Raw genomic sequence first — 18,144 nt, 5'->3', positions numbered from 1 at the left:
GGGGACCCCGACAGCAGCTCTGCTGCCCTGCCTTCCGGGGAAAGGTGACACGGGGATCCTCCAGTCTTGGCTACTGACCCGTGGGCAGGACTCCATCTGTGTGGGACGTTTAGAAGTGTCCCACCGTCAGTAGGAACCCCCAAGAGTGACCAAATGCCTCCACACTGACCTATGTCCCCCGGGAGATGGGGCCACTCTGGAGAGGCAGGGGCCGGGTCCCCCATTGCAATCAGGACGGGCCAAGTGGACTGAGTTGGTCCAGATGCTGACCAAAGTGACTGAACCCAGGCATGCCAATAGCTTATATTCTCTGGAACCAGGCTTCCAAAAATGTCAAAACTCGGCACTCAAATGCTATCCATAACATAGCATGAGACGCAAGCAAAGGCCCAGGGTGAACTGGCTGGGGGTGACCTGTGCAAGCTGGACAGAGCAGGCACTGCTGTAGCCCCAGAGGTCTGGAAGAGGTCCAGCAGGAAGATGACGACTCTGGCACGGAGCCTGGAGGGCATGGCCTCAGCTTCGGGAAGGCCAGGGCCAAGGCAGAGCTCACAAGCAAGTCTCCCGGGCCAGGGTGTCAAGGGGGCCTGAGCCGGAGAGCCAGCCCTGCCGCTTCCCTGAGAAGGAAACTGCTTCTGATTGGAAAGCTGGAACCAGACTCGGTCCCCCTGCAGCTGCTGAGACACCACCCCCACCCCACCCCCCACCAGGAGCTGCTCAGGGTCTGCAGGCCGGGCCTCCAGCAGGGTGGTGGAGCAGCCCTCCTGGGTACCTGTCCTGGCATCACAGCACAGTCACTGCGGACGGGCCACGCCCACCTGCCCATATCCATTTGGCTGCTCCCACCTGCCCGCCCCCGCCTGCCACTCGGGCTTCTTGCTCGAGATGTCATGAGTCACCTTTCTGTCGTTCTCTGAGGAACCACACATGTCTTCTAATGCTTTCATATTAAAAGTCTGTGTGGATCCCACATCACACTCATATACAGGCACGTGAGGGCTTTTGGTACAAACACACGCAGCATCCCTGAAACGCTGTTGGCTCAGGATCCACCCCAAGCCGCCTTGTTGAGTTTTCTTCGAGTCTGGGTCTGGGAGGTGCAGGTCTCACATGCCCGTAGGTGCTGAATGATCACAGGGCGACAGGCCCATTTCTTGTGGTGGGGGGGAGGTGGCGCCCACTGGGCAATCTGGCAGACTCCATCACAGAACCTGCTGGGAACATTGAACTGCTGGATGCAATCCCGGAATTAACGTGGAAACCACCTGGGTGGGGGCAGGGCATTGGGCCACCCAGCAGGCCTGGTGGGCTCGGGGGACCCCCTGGGTGAGGCAAGGTTGCTGTCATGACCCTGCAGGTCCTCAGGGGAGGCAGGTGGGGGCACAGGCAATGGTGTGAGGTTGGCAGGGGCTGCCCAGTGAGATGTGAGGGAATCTGCTTTGTTTGAAGAAAAGCTGCCGTGGCCGGGAGGTTACCACTCATGGCCCCACTGTGAAGGACCATGATGGTCACCTGTCCACACTGGTGTTCACCAGAAATGCTTATCCCAGATCTGCCCACGTGTCCCCTGCAGCAGAGTCCAAGCCCTGGGCTGCCGTGTCCAGCTGCTCCACTCAGCACAGAGCTTCTAAAATTCCACGTGCTTTTGAGGAGGGAAACCTAGCTTCTGACCAAAACAAAGGAGGTCAGGTTTTCCTCCCAGTGAGCATCCTGGAGAGATGTGAATTCGGGTTTCCAGTGTTTCCTGTTTTGTGCTTCAGGACACGCACACAGATACGGGGCCACTGGGCTGGGAGCCTCACACGCAGACCCAGAGAGCGGCCGCTGCACCTGGAGCGACCACTGCCCAGCACGGGACATCCGGAAGAGAGGGCACCCACACACCTCTTCCTGAACCAGACATTCTTCCTCCAGCCTCAGGAGTTCATTCCACAGCAAGTCGGGTCCAAGGCTGGTGGCAGGAAGGAGCTGTCACGGCCCTTCTCTTATCCTGTGTTTGGCGGCAAAGGTGGGGGGCCCACCTACTTGGGGGCATGTGTAACCCCGGGGAGCCACCATGCCAAACTTTTGAAAGGTTCATTGGGATCGGGTCAGCAGCTGGCACATGCTCCCAGGATCAGTGTGGTCCTTCCAAGAGTGCCTTTCATGTCCCCCCGATGCTAGGAGGCCAGTGTCCATGCAGCTCCGAGCTTCTGGCGCAGATGTTCCCCTCTGCCCGGCCTGTCCGAGTCAGTTCTCAAGCTGCCATCTGACATCCCAGCTGGGCATCTCCTGGGAGCCCTGGCCTCGTCCTGGGGTGGGGGGTCCCTCATCACACGTGCTCTTGGAAGGAAAGAGGGGAGAGGGCGTGAGCATGGAGTCCACTCATTCTCATTTCAGTGGCAGAGACTGGTCTTCTCGGGGCCCAGCACAGTGAAAACAGGGTTGAGAACGCCCGCAGGCAGTGCACACTGGACTCTCAGGTCTGCGGGCCCAGATTCCTTAGCAAGCTGTGTCCCGCATCCTCCAGGATGGACCTCGGGGACAGGCCTCGGGAGTGAATCTGCTGCGGCACCAGGCAGCGGCAGGCCGGGAATCACCTGGGTGAACAGGTGGGCAGGCACGTTGTGTGGGTCGTGGTCACCCTCCCCTGACAACCCTTCTCAAGGGCGGTGGGGGGGAATGGGGTTCAGAGAGGTGAGGACACTGGCTTCAGGCATGGAGCCGGCTGGCGGGACCCCAAAGGCCCTGGCAGCCTGAGGCATCTGCCAGTGGGAAACCGAAACCAAAGGCCCTGTGTGCGATACTTTCCCAAGGCGGGGAGTGAATCATGTGACGTTTGCATGGGAACTGTGAGGTGTTCGTCTGCACAAAGGTCTGGACTTGCCGGAGAGCCCCACCCCGAGGGCTGTGATGGAGGGAGACCAGGGGAATGGAGACAGGGTGTGGGGGGGGGACATCATGCTCCAGGCTCTCTGCTTCTGCGGACATTTGGAAAATCCCAGAATCAGCAGAGGGCAGGGCAGCATGCCAGGAGGGAAGGCCTCCAATCGGGGTTTCACCAGCTGTGCACTGGAAGCACCTGTTTCCTGGTCATTGAGCCAGCTCATCCAGAGAGCCAAGTGTCCAGCCACCCTGCCTGCATGACCCGAGCTTCCTCCACGCTTCTCCTTCCCTCCCAGCAAACTCACCCGTGAGCGCCAGCTCCGGCCTTGCAACCTGGGCACCTGTGGGAATTAATCATAAATGCTCAGGGTGGGGTAGTGAAGCAAAGCATCTCTGAAGACTCCAGGGGCCCCATGCTCAGTAGCCCACGACTCAACCCTCCTCCGGCTTCCTGAGGGGCTCCTCAGGCCACCCTGAGTCCCAGGACGAGACTTTGTAGGAGGTCAGGTGGGAAGCACCCGGAGAGGTTTGAGGGCTTTCATGGCCTGGGTTCCAGGGCGCCAGGCGATGTCTCTAGGAGCTGGAAGCTGGCAGTCAGGGGGACACCCCAGGGCCACAGGTGGAAACCCCTCTCGTCAGGCGGGCCTCCCACCATGGGCTGGGCCCTGAGTCCAGCCACGCTCCCCTTCCTCGCTCTCCAGGGGGTCTCGGCGAGTCCTGACTCTTAATAGGACCTTCGGGGATATCCGCTGACCTCCACCCCAGGCTGCCCTGGGGAGACTGTGCTGGGCCTAGGCCAGCCCTCAGCCCCTCTCTCTGACCCCTGGGTTCTTCCAAGGTCCACACTCTTGGCTTTCCTGCTCCCACTGTGAGCTCTGCTTGTTTTACGTAGTCAGACCCCAGACTTTCTGTATCTGTCTGAGTTTGGCCAGAAGGCCTTGAAAGGACTGGAAGGCAGCTCCTTCCACCTGACCTCCACATTAGTAGAGTCCACCATCCTCCCCCAAACCCAGGAGACTGGCCTTCTCTTCGGGGGCAGGCAGTGTCAGGATCTCGGAGGCTGAGATCACACCCAGGAGCGTGCTGCGGCTACCATGCTCACGCTCGTTAGCACGGTTAAACTGCATGTCCTGTGAAAGTGACACCTCTCGGAGCTTGTAAACATCTTGGGAAAGGCGGCCCCACACCCCAACAACACAAAGGTGCGCTGTCCACAGCACAGGCTTCCCCATACCTGTGTAGCTTCTGGGTGGACACCTGCTCCTACACAGCCAGCCTGTGGCTAGAGCCAGGGCCACGATCACGGCCAGCACGACAAGGACGCTAAGAACCGGCCGGGGTTCTCCCCCGTGGCTGCCATCGATCGGGTCTTCTGTGATGCTGTCCTTGGTTCCCGTGAATGTTTCTGCAGGAGAGGAAAATCACTCTGGGCTTATAGATGGGGAGGAAAGGGGGTTTTTTTCATCCTGAAGGACTGGGCTCGAAGAGAAGCACTGATCCAACAAGACTTCCTAGAGGTACTTCGTGGTTTTTAAGCTATAAAGCTGATGGAGACAAAGGTTTCCTCTTTCAAGTGAGTCTTCATCTCTTCTTGGGATGCCCCTTCTCCTCAGCCCACTGTAACCCCAGTGATTCCTAGAGGTTCACACCTGGGGATGGTGTGGAGGGAAGCACAATCTTCCTGGCTTTTTAAACTTTAATTCTTTCTAGCTTAATTGCTGGCTTAAAAAAAAAAAGATGGTGAAATTCACATAACATAAAATTAACCATTTTATAACCATTCAGTGGTGTTTACTAATTTACAAGTTCATGAAGCCATGACTGCTATCTGATTCCAGAACTTTTCATGCCACAAAGGGAAACCCTCTGCCCACCAGCAGTCACTCCCCACCCCCACCCCTGGGCACGCATGCGTGTTCAGTCACTAAGTTGTGTCTGACTTTTTGCAACCCCGTGGACTATAGCCTGCAGGCTCCTCTGTCCATGAAATTCTCTAGGCAAGAATACCAGAGTGGGTTGCCATTTCCTTTTTCAAGGGATCTTCCTGACCCAGGGGTTGAACCTGAGTCTTCTGGGTCTGCAGCATTAGCATTGCACCACCTGGGAAGCCTTTCCCTCCACCAGCCCCTGGCAAACTCTAATCTACTTCCTGTCTGTTTGGGTTTACCTATTCTGGACATTTTGTATCAGTGGAGTCATTCGCTATAAGGACTGTTGTGTGTGACTTCTCCCACTGAGCATCATTTGCATGGCTTATCCATGCTGTAGCATGCTCAGAACTTCACTCCTTTTCATGGCTGAGTAACACTAATACCTTGTGGATGGACACTCTGTGCTCACCCCTTCGTCCACCTATGGACTCTTGGGCGTCCCCAACTTTTGGTTACTGTGAATAAGCTCCTGTGAACATTCACGTACAAGTATTTGTCTGAGTCTCGCTTCCAGAGCTCTTGGAACTGCTGGGTCACATTCTAATCCTGTGTTTAGCTTCTTAAGGAACCAACAGACTGTTTTCCATGGCGGCTGCACCACTCTGAATCTGCTGGAAGTGCAGGAGGGGACCAGCCCCCCTGTCCCAGTGTCCCACCATGGTGCCTCCTGGGGAGCGGTTCTCAGGGGCAGACAAGCAACACCCTCCCCAGGCAGCTTGTGACAAGTGCCCCATGTTTCCCCAAACCTGGAGAAGCTACAAACCCAGACGGTGGCAAGGCCCCCCATGTGCCTTAGAACTACCCGGAAGCTTTTCGACACATCCTGACGCCCAGTTAGCCCAGAGGTGCTGATTCAGAGGGTGTGGGCAAGCGATGAGGGGGGACAGGGGTTCCCAGGTGTTCCCCAGAGCAGCCAGGCTGAGACCACGACCCCAGGAGACCCTCCTGCTCTCCTCCCATCCCCACTCCCCTGCCTCCGACTATCCTGCTGGGACGCAGAGTCAGAGGAGGCCTTTGGTGCAGCCAGAGGACCACGACTGCTGAGTCACAGGGCTGCATCCGTATTCCAGGAGAATGCCCGGGCCAGACCCTCCCGGCAGCCAGCGTGCTTCTCGGTACCAGGCAGGCTTGGACCCCATCCCCCAGCTCCCGCCCTCCTTCTCCAGCATCTCAACCCTGCTGACAGGGACTCACAGACCCAGAGAGCCTATGGCTTCTACAAAGGAGTCACCCGCCCTCACCCTTCCATGGGGGGGTTGTGTGCGGTGGCTGGGCCCAGCCGGACCTGCTGGTGGAGGAGTTGTTCTTGCTTCTTAGGGAGCACATGTCCAAAGAATGTGGAAGGGGGCCATGCTGGATGGGGCTTCCATCCCAGTGCTGCTGCTGCCTCGTTCTGAGATTTTCAGAGCCTCAGTCCCCTATCTGTGAAATGGGTCACCAAAACTGACCCCGAGCACCAGCCAGCTCCTGCCCTCAGCATGGTGACACTCTCACCTCCCCTCTCTGCCCCACCTCTGACGCCGCTGCCCAGTCTCCTCACAGGGGCTCTGTCTCCTGCCTAGTCACTCCCGGCCCGGCCTTGGGGTGGGGTCAGCATGCAGCCCCATTGGGGGCCCCTGGGACCTCACCTGTCTGGCTGCTCGTCAGGTTCTGGTGCAGCAGCACATTCTCAATGCAGCAGCCCACGTTGACATGGGGGGTTCGCCCGATTCTCAAGACGCTGACCACATCATACAGGCCCCGCGCGTTCAGGGACACCGTGCTGTTGTGCAGGGCGTCATCCAGGACGCTGTTGTCTGTCTTGTTGATCCAGTACACATTGGGCCGCGGGTAGCCATTGGTGGACGTGCACGTGAAGGTGAGCTCCTCGTCCTGGGATGGGCCACTGACCACGGGCATGCTGTAGTTTGCTGCAGGGAGAGAAATGGGCTGAGGGGTGCCAGGTCCTGAAGGTCAGAAAAGGGGGGACACATGCCAAGGGCCAGGGCAGGGGGGAGGCAGCCATTGAGCCTGTGATGCTGGAGCAGGGGCAGGACCAAAACTGTGGTCTCGTCAGCAGCAAGGCTTCGTTCTGCCCAAGAGCCACCCCCCAGGTCAATAAGGGGGCTACTGAGTCTGGTGAGCAGTGACCGGTGCCCACTTCCTGTCCCAATGGGGCTGGCCTCATTTGAGTCCCAATCCCCCATGTCCACTGAATGATGCCTCGAGCAGCCTGCTGAAGACGCTTTCATCTTCTGACTCTCCTGACCTCATTTAGTACCTTACAGCACTGGTTCATCAAAAAACCTAGTTTGGGGGGCTTCCTTGGCAGCTCAGTGGTAAAGAATCTGCCTGCCATTCCAGGAGATGCAGTTTCGATCCCTGATCAGGGAGGATCCCACCTGCTGCACAGTAACTCAGTCTGTGAACCACAGCTACTAAGCCTGTGCTCGCGAGCTTGGAGCCTCAACTACTGAGCCCACCACTGAGCTGCAACTACTGGGCCCACACGCCCTAGAACCCGTGCTCCACAACAAAAGAAGCCACCAAAATGAGAAGCTGCACACCACATCTAGAGAGTACGCTGTTTGCCACAACTACAGAAAGCTTGCACGCAGCGATGAAGACCTAGTGCAGCCAAAAATAAAATAAGTGAATAATGTAAAAGAGTCTAGATTGGGTTGAGCTGGAGAGTTCAAGGCAAAGACAGCAAGATGGGGAGCTCCCATATGGAAGTAGGCAGCCTCGGATACTGGAAAACAGTCTCAGGAGTTGAATGATCTTTGCTCCCCTCAGCTGTACACACAGTTAAACACCAGACCACAGAGGGTTTTCTTTAAGGGAACACACAGGTGAAAGAGCCACAGGAAACGGGTCTCACTGGCACTTCTTCCTGGACATAAGGCTGGGATGAAATCAGCTCGGCAGCCTCCTCTGTCTTACCTGCCACGTGCAGTGTGACCGTAACTTCCAAAATCTTTTTTAATTGCAAGGATATCTGAAACACCAGGCAGATGAACTTCTGCTCATCCTGGGGGGTGATGTTGCGCAGATGCAGAGAGAAGTCTCCCCGCTTCATGCTGTCCAAGGACAGCTGGGCCCGGTCCTTGTAGTGGTTGTCGCTGTGGTCGGCAGAGCGGTTTCCGGACAGGTAGTAGGTCACCACGGAGTCGGCATTCCCTTTGCCCGCCATGCTGATTTGCCAGTAAACGTAAAGGTCGTTTAAATCGAAGCTGTTTTCTTCAGGGTAAGTGCAGCGGAGCCGGACGTCGCTGCCCACCATCGCTCGCACTTCTTCTTGACTCTCTGCAACCACCCACAGAGAACAGAAGTCATCTTCCGCACCTGGTCCCCAACTTTGAGGGCACCCTATGGGGGGCGGGGGGGTGGAGCTGCTGAGTTGCAAGACTCAAATTCCAATTGTGACTCATGTCAGTAGGAAAGGAATGTGTTAATAAGAAGCACATAAGGAAGCCGAAGTTTCTTAAACATTTGGACCCTGGCGGTGAACTGGAGGGCCGGGCCTGGTTTCCTGTGATCACGTGGGAGGCCAGCCTTAGGAGGATCAGGCCCTGGGGCACCTGGACTGCTCCTCACGGTTTCTGCTACTTCTTGGGATTTTTATAACGAATTCAAAATAAAAAGGTTAAAAAAAAAAATTTAGACATTTTGGAAAGAAAGCATCAGCTTCTCAAATCACTGTGATGCTGCTCATGCTCCATCAGTGAAGGCCCAGCAAGGCTCCAGGGTGTTCCAACCACAGGAACGCCAGCAGGGAAAGTGGCCATGTGCCCTGACCCGTTCCTCTGTGGGCTGGAAGACCGGACAAGGCCTCGGTCTCCACTGGGGTGCCGCACCCCATTTCATACTCTCCTGGATGCTGGTGGCTTTGGGGAGCACGGGGACTGCAAGAAATAGGAAGCCCAGCTCCTGGCTCCTCTGGGAAGTGGAGGTTCTGAAACACTTGGGGGGAACTGCACAGTGCCTGCCCCAAACATGAAACAAAATGAAACTTTGGGGGCTGGTGGAGCACTCCCCTTAGTGGCGGTCAGTCCCACACAATACTCCAGGCTTGGGGGCCCAGCTTTCTCATAAGGACCCCTGGAAAAGCAGGCAGGCCTGTGGCGAGGACCCCATTGACACCTGCCTCTACCCCCAGTCCTACTGCTCCGCGCTAAAGAGCTGGGAAGCTTCCCCAAGAGCGCCTCCTGCACTTACCGGCTTGCAGACCCCAGAGCAGCAGCAGGAGCAGTCCAGGACTGGGAAGAAACAACCAGAAAGCCAGGTGAGTCCCGCTTCTTCCAGACTAGGCGAGAGCCGGTTACACATCATCCAAATGGGAATACATCCACAACCAGCCGGCCCATCAGCCCAGGGTCCCGGGGGCAGCCAGGAACTCAGGGACAGGAGCCAGGGCCTCAGCCTCCCTGCCCAGCACGGCAACCCCCTGCCAGAGACCAGCTCTGTGTTAACAGAACGCCCCTCAGAGCAATTTTGAGAGTGTGATAAAGGCTATCAAGAGGGGTCACTAGACCCTGGGGAGTGTGACTTCACATGGATGGGGTCCAAGAAACTGTATAAAATCAGAAAAAAAAAAAAACTTTCCCTGCATTTGAGATTTGAGAGACAGAGAAGATGTAAGATGCTTGCCTCCAGGCAAGGTCAGAGCAGCCCCAGGACAACCTTCTGAAGGAACACAGTCAATCTGGAACCAGATTTGGTGGCTCCACCCCAGCCCGTGGGCAGCTCAGCCCTGGGGGCCAGCAGATGCGTCTCAGCGCTCCCAGGCTCCTGGCACCTTCAGTCTGGGAGCCTCTGCACCCTGCACACCCCAGCTGTGCCCCCTGCCTCACCTGTCACCTCCCTGCCCCTGCCCCTGCCCCAGCCCACAGCTCCCTGGGTCAGACAGGAGAAAGCACACACAGGGCTACCTGCTCAGGGGCAGGGCATGGTGGCTGGTGGCTGTGACATCCCAGTACTTTTACTTTCCTTTCTTGAGGGAATAATCTTTACCTGCATTTCTAACTAGGGAGACTAAGTGGTGGGACAGATGGGACGGTGCGGGCGGGGGGCGGGGCCCGCGGGCGGGTCTTCTGGGTTGTGTGGTGGGACACCTGGGGATGGGGTACCGCACCAGCTCATCAAGAGGGGCACAGGCTGCCTATTCTAAGACTTCCCTGAAGGCAGTGTTTTGGCCAAAAGCGGGGGGGCGGGGGTGGGGGGGGTGGGCGGAGGGAGCAGGGGGCGGGTGGTAGGGGGCAACCCAGGCTTGGGGGGCGGTGGGCACCAGCCCGCATTGGAGGTAAATGAGCGACTTTGGCACAGCGCGGTCACGCCCTTCTTTCCTCTGGGTAACCGCTGGGACAGGGGAGGGCAAGGGGGGAAGTGAGCGTGGGTCGCTGCGTCTTCTCAGCTCTCCGCTCTCCCTCCCTCGGCAGGGACCCGGCCCGAGCACACACAGCGCAAGGCCACCGTCTTTCGCGGCCCTCCCGCCCGCGCGTAACCGCACCTGCCGCGGCCCAGCCCGAGGCCGCCCCGCCTCCACTGCCCCGCCAGGCGGCCGGTCCCCGGCGAGAACTTAGCTCCCCGGCGCCGCGCCTCCGCTCCGTCCCGCGAACCTACAGGACGCGGCCGCGGACACACTCACCTCCTCGGCCGCATGGTGGGGGCGGAGATCCTGGCCCGCCCCGGAGATCTCGGGGCGCTAGAGACCGCGGCCAGAGGGAGGTCTCGGGCGGCGGGAGAACTCCGAGCACGGGCGACCTCGGGCCGCGGGAGCCCTCGGAGCCGCCGGCCAGCACTTGCCGAGCTCCCGCCGCGCCTCGGAGGCTCTGGGCGCTGAGCGGGTCGCGGGATGAGCACCAGGCAGAGATCAGCCTGGCCCCGCCCCTGGCCCCGCCCCTTGCCCCTCCCACTGCCTCGGCCAGGAGCTGTGGGAACCGAAGCGTGGACACTGACTCACCAAAGTTAAGCCCTTCCCAGGCAAGGGTGCAAGTCGGGCCCCGAGGGTAGCAGGCCGGGGGCTCCAGGCCCGGCAAGTTGAGGACAGGGAAGGCCCCATGGAGGAGGGCAGCCAAGGCCGCTGCGGGAGCGCTTGCCTGGCTGAAGGGAGGCTAAATGCTGTCCCCAAAAGTCGCGCAGAACGTCCGCGCCCCCAAGCGCCTGGCTTCCGCCTACGCCGGCCGCCCCACCCCTGCGCTCTGAGAGCCTGGCGGGGCGGGGCGGGCTGGGTGTCAGTCTCCTGTCCTCCTTCCCCTTCTCGGGACCCAGTCAGTTCCTCCAGGGCGAGGTGAATTGTTCAGGAACGAATGAATGAGTGGCCGGAAGGCGGGAAGGCAGAGGGGCAGGCTCCATCTTCCAGTCCAGTCCTAGGTCACCCCCTGCCCCCGGCCCCCAGTCTGTCTCCTCTGTCCTTCCTCCATCCTGAGCCACCTGCCGCAGCACTCAGTTCAGTTCAGTTCAGTCCTTGTCCGACCCTTTGCGGTCCTGTGGATTGTAGCACACCAGGCTTACCTGTCTGTCACCAACGCCTGGAGCTTGCTCAAACTCATGTCCATCCAGTCGGTGATGGCATCCAACCATCTCATCATTTGTCATCCTCTTCTCCTCCTGCATTCAATCTTTCCCAGCATCAGGGTCTTTTCTAATGAGCCAGTTCTTCCCATCAGGTGGTCAAAGTATTGGAGCTTCAGCTTCACCGTCAGTCCTTCCAATGAATATTCAGGACTGATTTCCTTTAGAATTGACTGGTTTTATCCACTTGCTGTCCAAGAGATTCTCAAGAGTCGTCTTCAACTCTACAGTTCAAAAGCATCAATTCTTCAGCACTCAGCTTTCTTTATAGTACAACTCTCACATCCATACATGACCACTGGAAAAACCATAGCTTTGACTAGACAGACCTTTGTTGGTACAGTAATGTCTCTACTTTTTAATATGCTGTCTAGGTTGGTCATAGCTTTTCTTCCAAGAAGCAAGCATCTTTTAATTTCATGACTGCAGTCACCATCTGCAGTGATTTTGGAGCCCAAGGAAATAAAGTCTCTTACTGTTCCGACTGTTTCCCCATATTTGCCATGAAGTGATGGGACCAGATGCCATGATCTTAGTTTTTTGAGTGTTGAGTTTTCAGTCAGGTTTTTCACTCTCCTCTTTCACTTTCATCAAGAGGCTCTTTAGTTCCTCTTCACTTTCTGCCATAAGGGTGGTGTCATCTGCATATCTGAGGTTATTGATATTTCCCCCAGCAATCTTGATTCCAACTTGTGCTCTATCCAGCCTGGCATTTCGCATGATGTCCTCTGCGTAGAAGGCAAATAAGCAGGTGACAATAAACAGCCTTGTCATACTCCTTTCTCAATTTGGAACCAGTTTGTTGTTCCACATCCAGTTCTAACTCTTGCTTCTTGACCTGCATACAAATTTCTCAGGAGGCAGGTAAGGTTGTCTGGTATTCCAATCTCTTGAAGAATTTTCCACAGTTTTTTTGTGCTCTACATAGTCAAAGGCTTTATTTAGCATAGTCAATGAAGCAGAAGTAGATGTTTTTCTGGAATTCTCTTGCTTTTTCTATGATCCAATGGATGTTGGCAATTTGATCTCTGGTTCCTCTGCCTTTTCTAAATCCAGCTTGAACATCTGGAAGTTCTCAGTTCACGTACTGTTGAAGCCTAGCTTGGAGAATTTTAAGCATTACTTTGCTAGGGGTGTGAGATGAGTGCAATTGTGTGGTAGTTTGAACATTCTTTGGCATTGCCTTTCTTTGGGTTGGAATGAAAACTGACCTTTTCCAGTCTTGTGGCCATTGCTGAGTTTTCCAAATTTGCTGGCGTATTGAGTGCAGCACTTTCACAGCATCATCTTTTAGGATTTGAAATAGCTCAACTGGAATTCCATCACCTCCACTAGCTTTGTTCATAGTGATGCTTCCCAAGGCCCATTTGACTTCACACTCCAGGATGTCTGACTCTAGGTGAGTGATGGTGGTTATCTGGGTCATTAAGATCTTTCTTGTATTGTTCTTCTGTGTGTTCTTGCCACCTCTTCTTAATATCTTCAGCTTCTGTTATGTCCATACCATTTCTGTCCTTTATTAAACTCATCTTAGCATGAAAAGTTTCCTTGCTATCTTTAATTTTCTTGAAGAGATCTCTAGTCTTTCCCATTCTATTGCTTTCCTCTATCTCTTTGCATTGATCATTTAGAAAGGGTTTCTTATCTCTCCTTGCTATTCTTTGGAACTCTGCATTCAGATGGATATATCTTTCCTTTTCTCCTTTGCCTTTCACTTCTCTTCTTTTCTCAGCTATTTGTAAGGCCTCCTCAGACAGCCATTTTGCCTTTTTGCCTTTTTTTCCCTTGGGGATGGTTTTCATCTTGGACTCCTGTACAGTGTTATGAACCTCCATCCATAGTTCTTCAGGCACTCTATATAGCAGATCCAATCCCTTGAATTATTTGTCATTTCCACTGTATAATTGTAAGGGATTTGATTTAGGTCATACCTGAATAGTTTAGTGGTTTTCTTTACTTTCTTCAATTTAAGTCTGAATTAAATACTTATTTGCATAGTCACACATTAAAGGCTCTGAGAAGCCCACCTTGTGGAAAGTTGTTCAGTCTTTGCTCCTCCAAGTCTGTGGGACTTGATGCTCTTGTTTTCTGGTCTGGTAACACTGGGGGAACCCCAGAGCCCCACGCTAAGGACAAACACTCTGTTCATTCCTTCCCTACCCCTCCCAGTCAATTTGGCCTCTCTCCCAGAGTCCCAGCTAAGTCAGTGCTCCCCCTACCCACTTCTGCACCCGGCAGGTAGGTGCCAATGAGGTGAGGGGATGGAGCCATGAGGGAACAGTTACCCTCTCTGCTGGGCATCTCTGGAAGGACCTGAGCTCCTGGGCACCCGCCTCAGGTCCAGAGGGTCATGTCTTGGGTGGAGCAGGCAGGAGGGGTGTGTCCTGCTGCCCTGGCTGATGGGGATGCTGAGGCTTGCCTTTGGAGGGAGGTAGGAGAGGGAGGGTGTAAGGTGAGAGTGGAATCAAGGAGGCTGCTCTGGCCCCAGCCACCTCCTTCATGCTATCATTCTTTCAACAAAGGTTTAGTGCCCACCTACCATGGCCTGTGTGAGCACTAACGATAAAAGCTTAAAATAAGAAGATCTCTGCCTGGTGGAAATGATCACTTCTGTGGAGACAAGAACAAGCAAGACAAAGAAGTAAAAGAGATGGGCTGGGAGGTGGGATGAGAGGGTGGGGGTTGCAGGTGGCCATGGAGAGAGGCCTGCAGTCCTAAAGCCCAGAGTCTTCACTCCTCACAGGTCAGGCTGGGAGACTGGGGTGGAGGATCTAAAGAGTCCAAGGAGGATTTACCTTCCCTTTTCTGTGGTCAGGAGTGAAGAAGGTGCAGGGGTCCTGGTCAGGGCTCCTGGTCAGGTGTCCAGTGAGGGCACAGACAGTCTGAACTTGGGTGGGGGACGTCCTGAGGGGGCTGGAAGTGGGAGCCAGGAGGAAAGGTAAGAGTTGACCAGGAGAGCTGGCCATGGGCATGAATCAAATCAGAAATGGGGTCTCAGGACGCTTCCCATTGCCAGAGCCAGAAAACCAGCGCTGCATCTAGAACACACTTAGCGGGGACACTTGATGATGGGAGTGAGCACCGCATCAGGCCTAGCGGGGCTGCAGCGGGCACGATATCGATGGCCTTTGATCCTCTCCCCCAACAACTGGCAGAGGAGGACCGCGTTTGCGGAGAGCCAGCCCCAGCATCTCCCACAGGTGAGGAGGAAGAGACAAGGGACCGTCTGCGGAGCTGCTTCTCACCTTCCCGGGTCCAGCCCCGCCCGCAAATCCCGAGGTTCTGTCTGATTGGACAGGCGGAGGCCTGCGCTGCACTGATTGGCTGACGGCTGGGTTCTCCTCCCCCGCACCTGGCTCCCCAGAAGGATGCCGCCTCTACCCGCAGGGAGCCCGGAGCGGGAGCGCGAGCGGTGGACCCCTTTGCAACCTCAGATTGTTGGAGAGTACCAGGTCGAGCCCCGCCTCGGTTAAAGTCTCCCTCGGAGGGTGCCGGCTCACGTGGACCCGGGAAATGAAGGTGCCCAGTCGGTTTCTGGAGAGCAGCCCTTCCTTCAGTGCCGCCCGGTTACTGCCCCAGGGCAGCGGAGGAGGGAGCTGACACTCTCTCAAGGGGCTGACACTCTCGAGTTGGCGCCTGGGCACTGGCGCCAGGCTCTGGCATGCTCTGGCTGCCCTCCATGCCAGACCCCAGAAGACCAAGTGTTGCTGCCAGGCCCACCAGAGTGTGGGGACCCCAGGCCCAAGGAACGCGCTGTTGGTTGAGCAGGCAGACAAGGGTAGGGAGTGCAGCCAGGTTGGAAGGGTGCATCCAATCTTCTCAGGGCAGTGGGGCAGGGGTACCCCTGGAGTGGGCAGAAGACCAGCCCCAGGAACCTTAGACTGGCAAGTGCTCCTCAGAAGCAGAGTGATGTTCGGCAAGTTACTTAACCCTGCTGTGCCTGTGATTGCCGTTTGTGAGGTGGGGATAGCCTTGATGTGAGGTCATCATGAATGAATACACATAGAACATACACACCAAGACCGCACATGGGTTATGCATGGAGGATTTCAAGACAAATGGACACACACAAATGGCCCTCATGAGGCTTCCTGTGGGTGAAGTAAGGTTTTCCTCTCTTCCCCTTTACTGTGACTGTTTCTCAGGCAATCGGGGTGGGAGTTAGGAGTTGGAGAGAGAAGCCCCCAGAAGGTTGTCTATGCATAGGAACCAAGACTGATCCGAGGCTCTGGGGGCAGTCTCAGAAGCAGGACCCCACTTCCACCAAGTGGGGTAAAACAACAGAAATGCAGCCTCCTATCCAGTTCTGGGGGCTGGTTGCTCTAAATAGCTATCTTCAAGGGGCTCCAGGCCCATTAGGCTTTCAGCTCCCTCTGCCCCCGGGGCCACGGCCTTGTCCTCTGAACCGGGTCAGATCTCCTCTGCCTCCCCTGACTAAGACCTTCGGGATCACACATAATTCAGCCTGATTTCCCTGTCTCCACCTCCTCACCTTGGCCAAGTCCCCTTTTGCCATATAAGTTGATATTCACAGGTTCTGAACTTTAGGACAGGGACATCTTTTGGGGGTCATTGTTCAGTTGACCACGGTGGGGGGGTGGATCACAAAGGGCCCCTGTAATTAGGATTAAATATTTGGAGAATTTCAAGGTGTTTGAGAAAAAGCCAAAGAGGTAAAGCTGCTTTGAGAGGCTCTGGGCCCCTGTCTGGCAGCAGGTGAAGGAGAGCAGACACCAGCAGATCAGCTTTCTCAGCACTGGCTGCCATGGGTGAAAGCAGTTGGAGTCAGCCCGCTGGCAAACAGCTGTCACCAGACCTGTCCTGGCTTGGACCCAGAGCTTGGCCTCCCCAAGGGTTTCACCTGTGCTCGATGCTCCTGTCCCCACTGGCCCTCCATGTTTTCTGGGGCTGCATGACCTGAGTTTCATTACAAATCTTTAGCCCCTAGACAGGAGACCTGTGATATGAGTCCAGGATTGTCCTCCTGCCAGCTTGGAGAGAAGGTCTTCATGAAGACGAGAATGTCTGTGTCAGCTGGAGCTGTGTGTGTGTGTGTGTGTGTGTGTGTGTGTAGAGAGAGAGAAAATTGATTTCAAGGAATTGGCTCCCGTAATTATGAAGGCCTGATGAACCCTGAATCTGCAGGGTGAGCTAGCCAGCCTTCTTGCTCAGGGGAGGTTAGGCCTTTGATGGCTCAGGAGTTGCCCTTGTCCCAGTCTGATGGGGCCACTATGGTGAAATCCCACATACTGGGCAGCTTGCAAACAATAGAAACATCCTGCTCGCAGTGCTGGGGGCTGGAAGCGGTGGATCAGGCGCCTGCAGCGTCAGGAGCGGGCCCTTTCCCTGGTCACACACTTCTTGGGTGACCTTACACGGGCAGGGGTGAGTGAGAGAGCTCACTGGGGCCTCATTTGTAAGGGCACTAACTCCATCTTGGGGGATTCCCTGGTAGCTCAGACTGAGAAGAGTCTGCCTGCAATGCAAGAGACCTGAGTTGGATCCCCGGGTCAGGAAGATCCCCTGGAGAAGGAAATGGTAACTCAGTCTAGAGTTCTTGCCTGGAAAATCCCATGGATGGAGGAGCCTGGCGAGCTGCAGTCCATAGGGTCTCAAAGAGTTGTACATCACTGAGCAACTTCACTTCACAAATCTTATCTTAGGGTTACCTCTCAAAGGCCCCACCTCCTAACACCATCACCTCGGAGGCCAACTTGGGTTAGGATCAACAGGTGAATTCTGGGTCACAGACATTCAGACCACAGCACCCACCTGCCTTGTGAAGGGTTACCCGCTCTACTTAAAGTCACCGGTTTGTCAACCTAACCCAGAAATCCTTTCACAGAAACCTCCAGGTTAACATCTGAACAAATGTCTGGGTGCTGTAGCCAAGTCAACACTGAAATTAACCATCACAACTTCCATTCTATTTCAAAATATTTTAAAAACACCCTTCAGAAATCCAATTATAACCACCCCCCTTTCTTCCACAAGTCGCTATCAGCACCAGCTGATCCCGAGCATACCCCCAGTTGCAGGGTCATGCCCAGGACAAGCGGAACCTGCGTGCTTATCTGAGTCTAGGTCTCTTTGGGGGGTTTTCTGGTTAATCTGGAAAGATCCCTTGTGGGTTTATCACATGTGGTTTGGAGCCAGCTGTGTCAGGACTGCAAAGTCCTCACCAGAGCCCAGGGCAGATGGGGACCCTGCCTCCACAAGCAAGTCCCTCTGGGTTAAGGAGGACAGAGGTCACACGCTTCATGAATGGACCTGGCCTTCGCCTCTGCTCCTTCCCTTCAGCCTGTCCTCCCTTTGCTGACCAAGCAGATGCTCCACGCTTTGCAAAGGTTTGGGATGTTTCATGTGCCTCTCACCAGGATGGGTGGTTTTAACCATCATGGCACATGGCAGTTTTGACGGCATCGGCTACATGTAAGAATAACACAGGTGCAGCGGGGGGCTTATAGCCACGCGTCCTGCTTGTCTTACACACATGCCCCACATCCTACAGGATAAAGTGGTGCTAGTGGTAAAGAACCCACCTGCCAATGCAGGAGACATAAGAGACGTGGGTTTGACCCCTGGGTTGGGAAAATCTCTTGAAGAAGTACATGCCAGCCTGCTCTAGTATTCTTGTCTGGAGAAGTCCATGGACAGGGGAGCCTGGCCGGCTACAGTCCATAGGGTCACAAAGAGTCGGACATGCCTGAGCGACTTAGCATCTAGCACCACACACAAAAACACCAACAAAGGACCTGTGATGATCGTAATAAATATATTTGTAACTTCTCAACTG

The 18,144-nt window shown here is 55.5% G+C and overlaps 1 protein-coding gene across 3 annotated transcripts; it reads right to left on the bottom strand.

Annotated features, from left to right (window-relative positions):
* Nucleotides 1-291: 291 nt before the first annotated feature.
* ICOSLG (inducible T cell costimulator ligand) lies at nt 292-10,950 on the bottom strand. Of its 3 annotated transcripts, none has more exons than XM_061167471.1 (7): nt 10,423-10,624; nt 8,994-9,034; nt 7,719-8,081; nt 6,425-6,706; nt 4,100-4,270; nt 3,171-3,206; nt 292-2,322 (listed from the first exon to the last, which is right to left on the bottom strand). In XM_061167471.1, the coding sequence occupies exons 1-7, from the start codon at nt 10,434-10,436 to the stop codon at nt 2,312-2,314; spliced, it is 918 nt and encodes a 305-aa protein (XP_061023454.1). In that variant the 5' UTR covers nt 10,437-10,624; the 3' UTR covers nt 292-2,311. The 3 variants fall into 3 exon arrangements, with proteins under 3 accessions (XP_061023454.1, XP_061023453.1, XP_061023452.1); XM_061167470.1 differs by lacking the exons at nt 292-2,322; nt 10,423-10,624 and adding exons at nt 2,330-2,579; nt 10,738-10,950; XM_061167469.1 differs by lacking the exon at nt 292-2,322 and adding an exon at nt 2,330-2,579 and having other exon boundaries at nt 10,423-10,625.
* Nucleotides 10,951-18,144: the final 7,194 nt, after the last annotated feature.

Source organism: Dama dama, chromosome 19 (genome assembly GCF_033118175.1).
Source record: "Dama dama isolate Ldn47 chromosome 19, ASM3311817v1, whole genome shotgun sequence".
NCBI classification, from domain to species: domain Eukaryota; kingdom Metazoa; phylum Chordata; class Mammalia; order Artiodactyla; family Cervidae; genus Dama; species Dama dama.
Note: the sequence above shows the minus strand (reverse complement) of the source record. Positions and strands in the feature narration are given on the sequence as shown.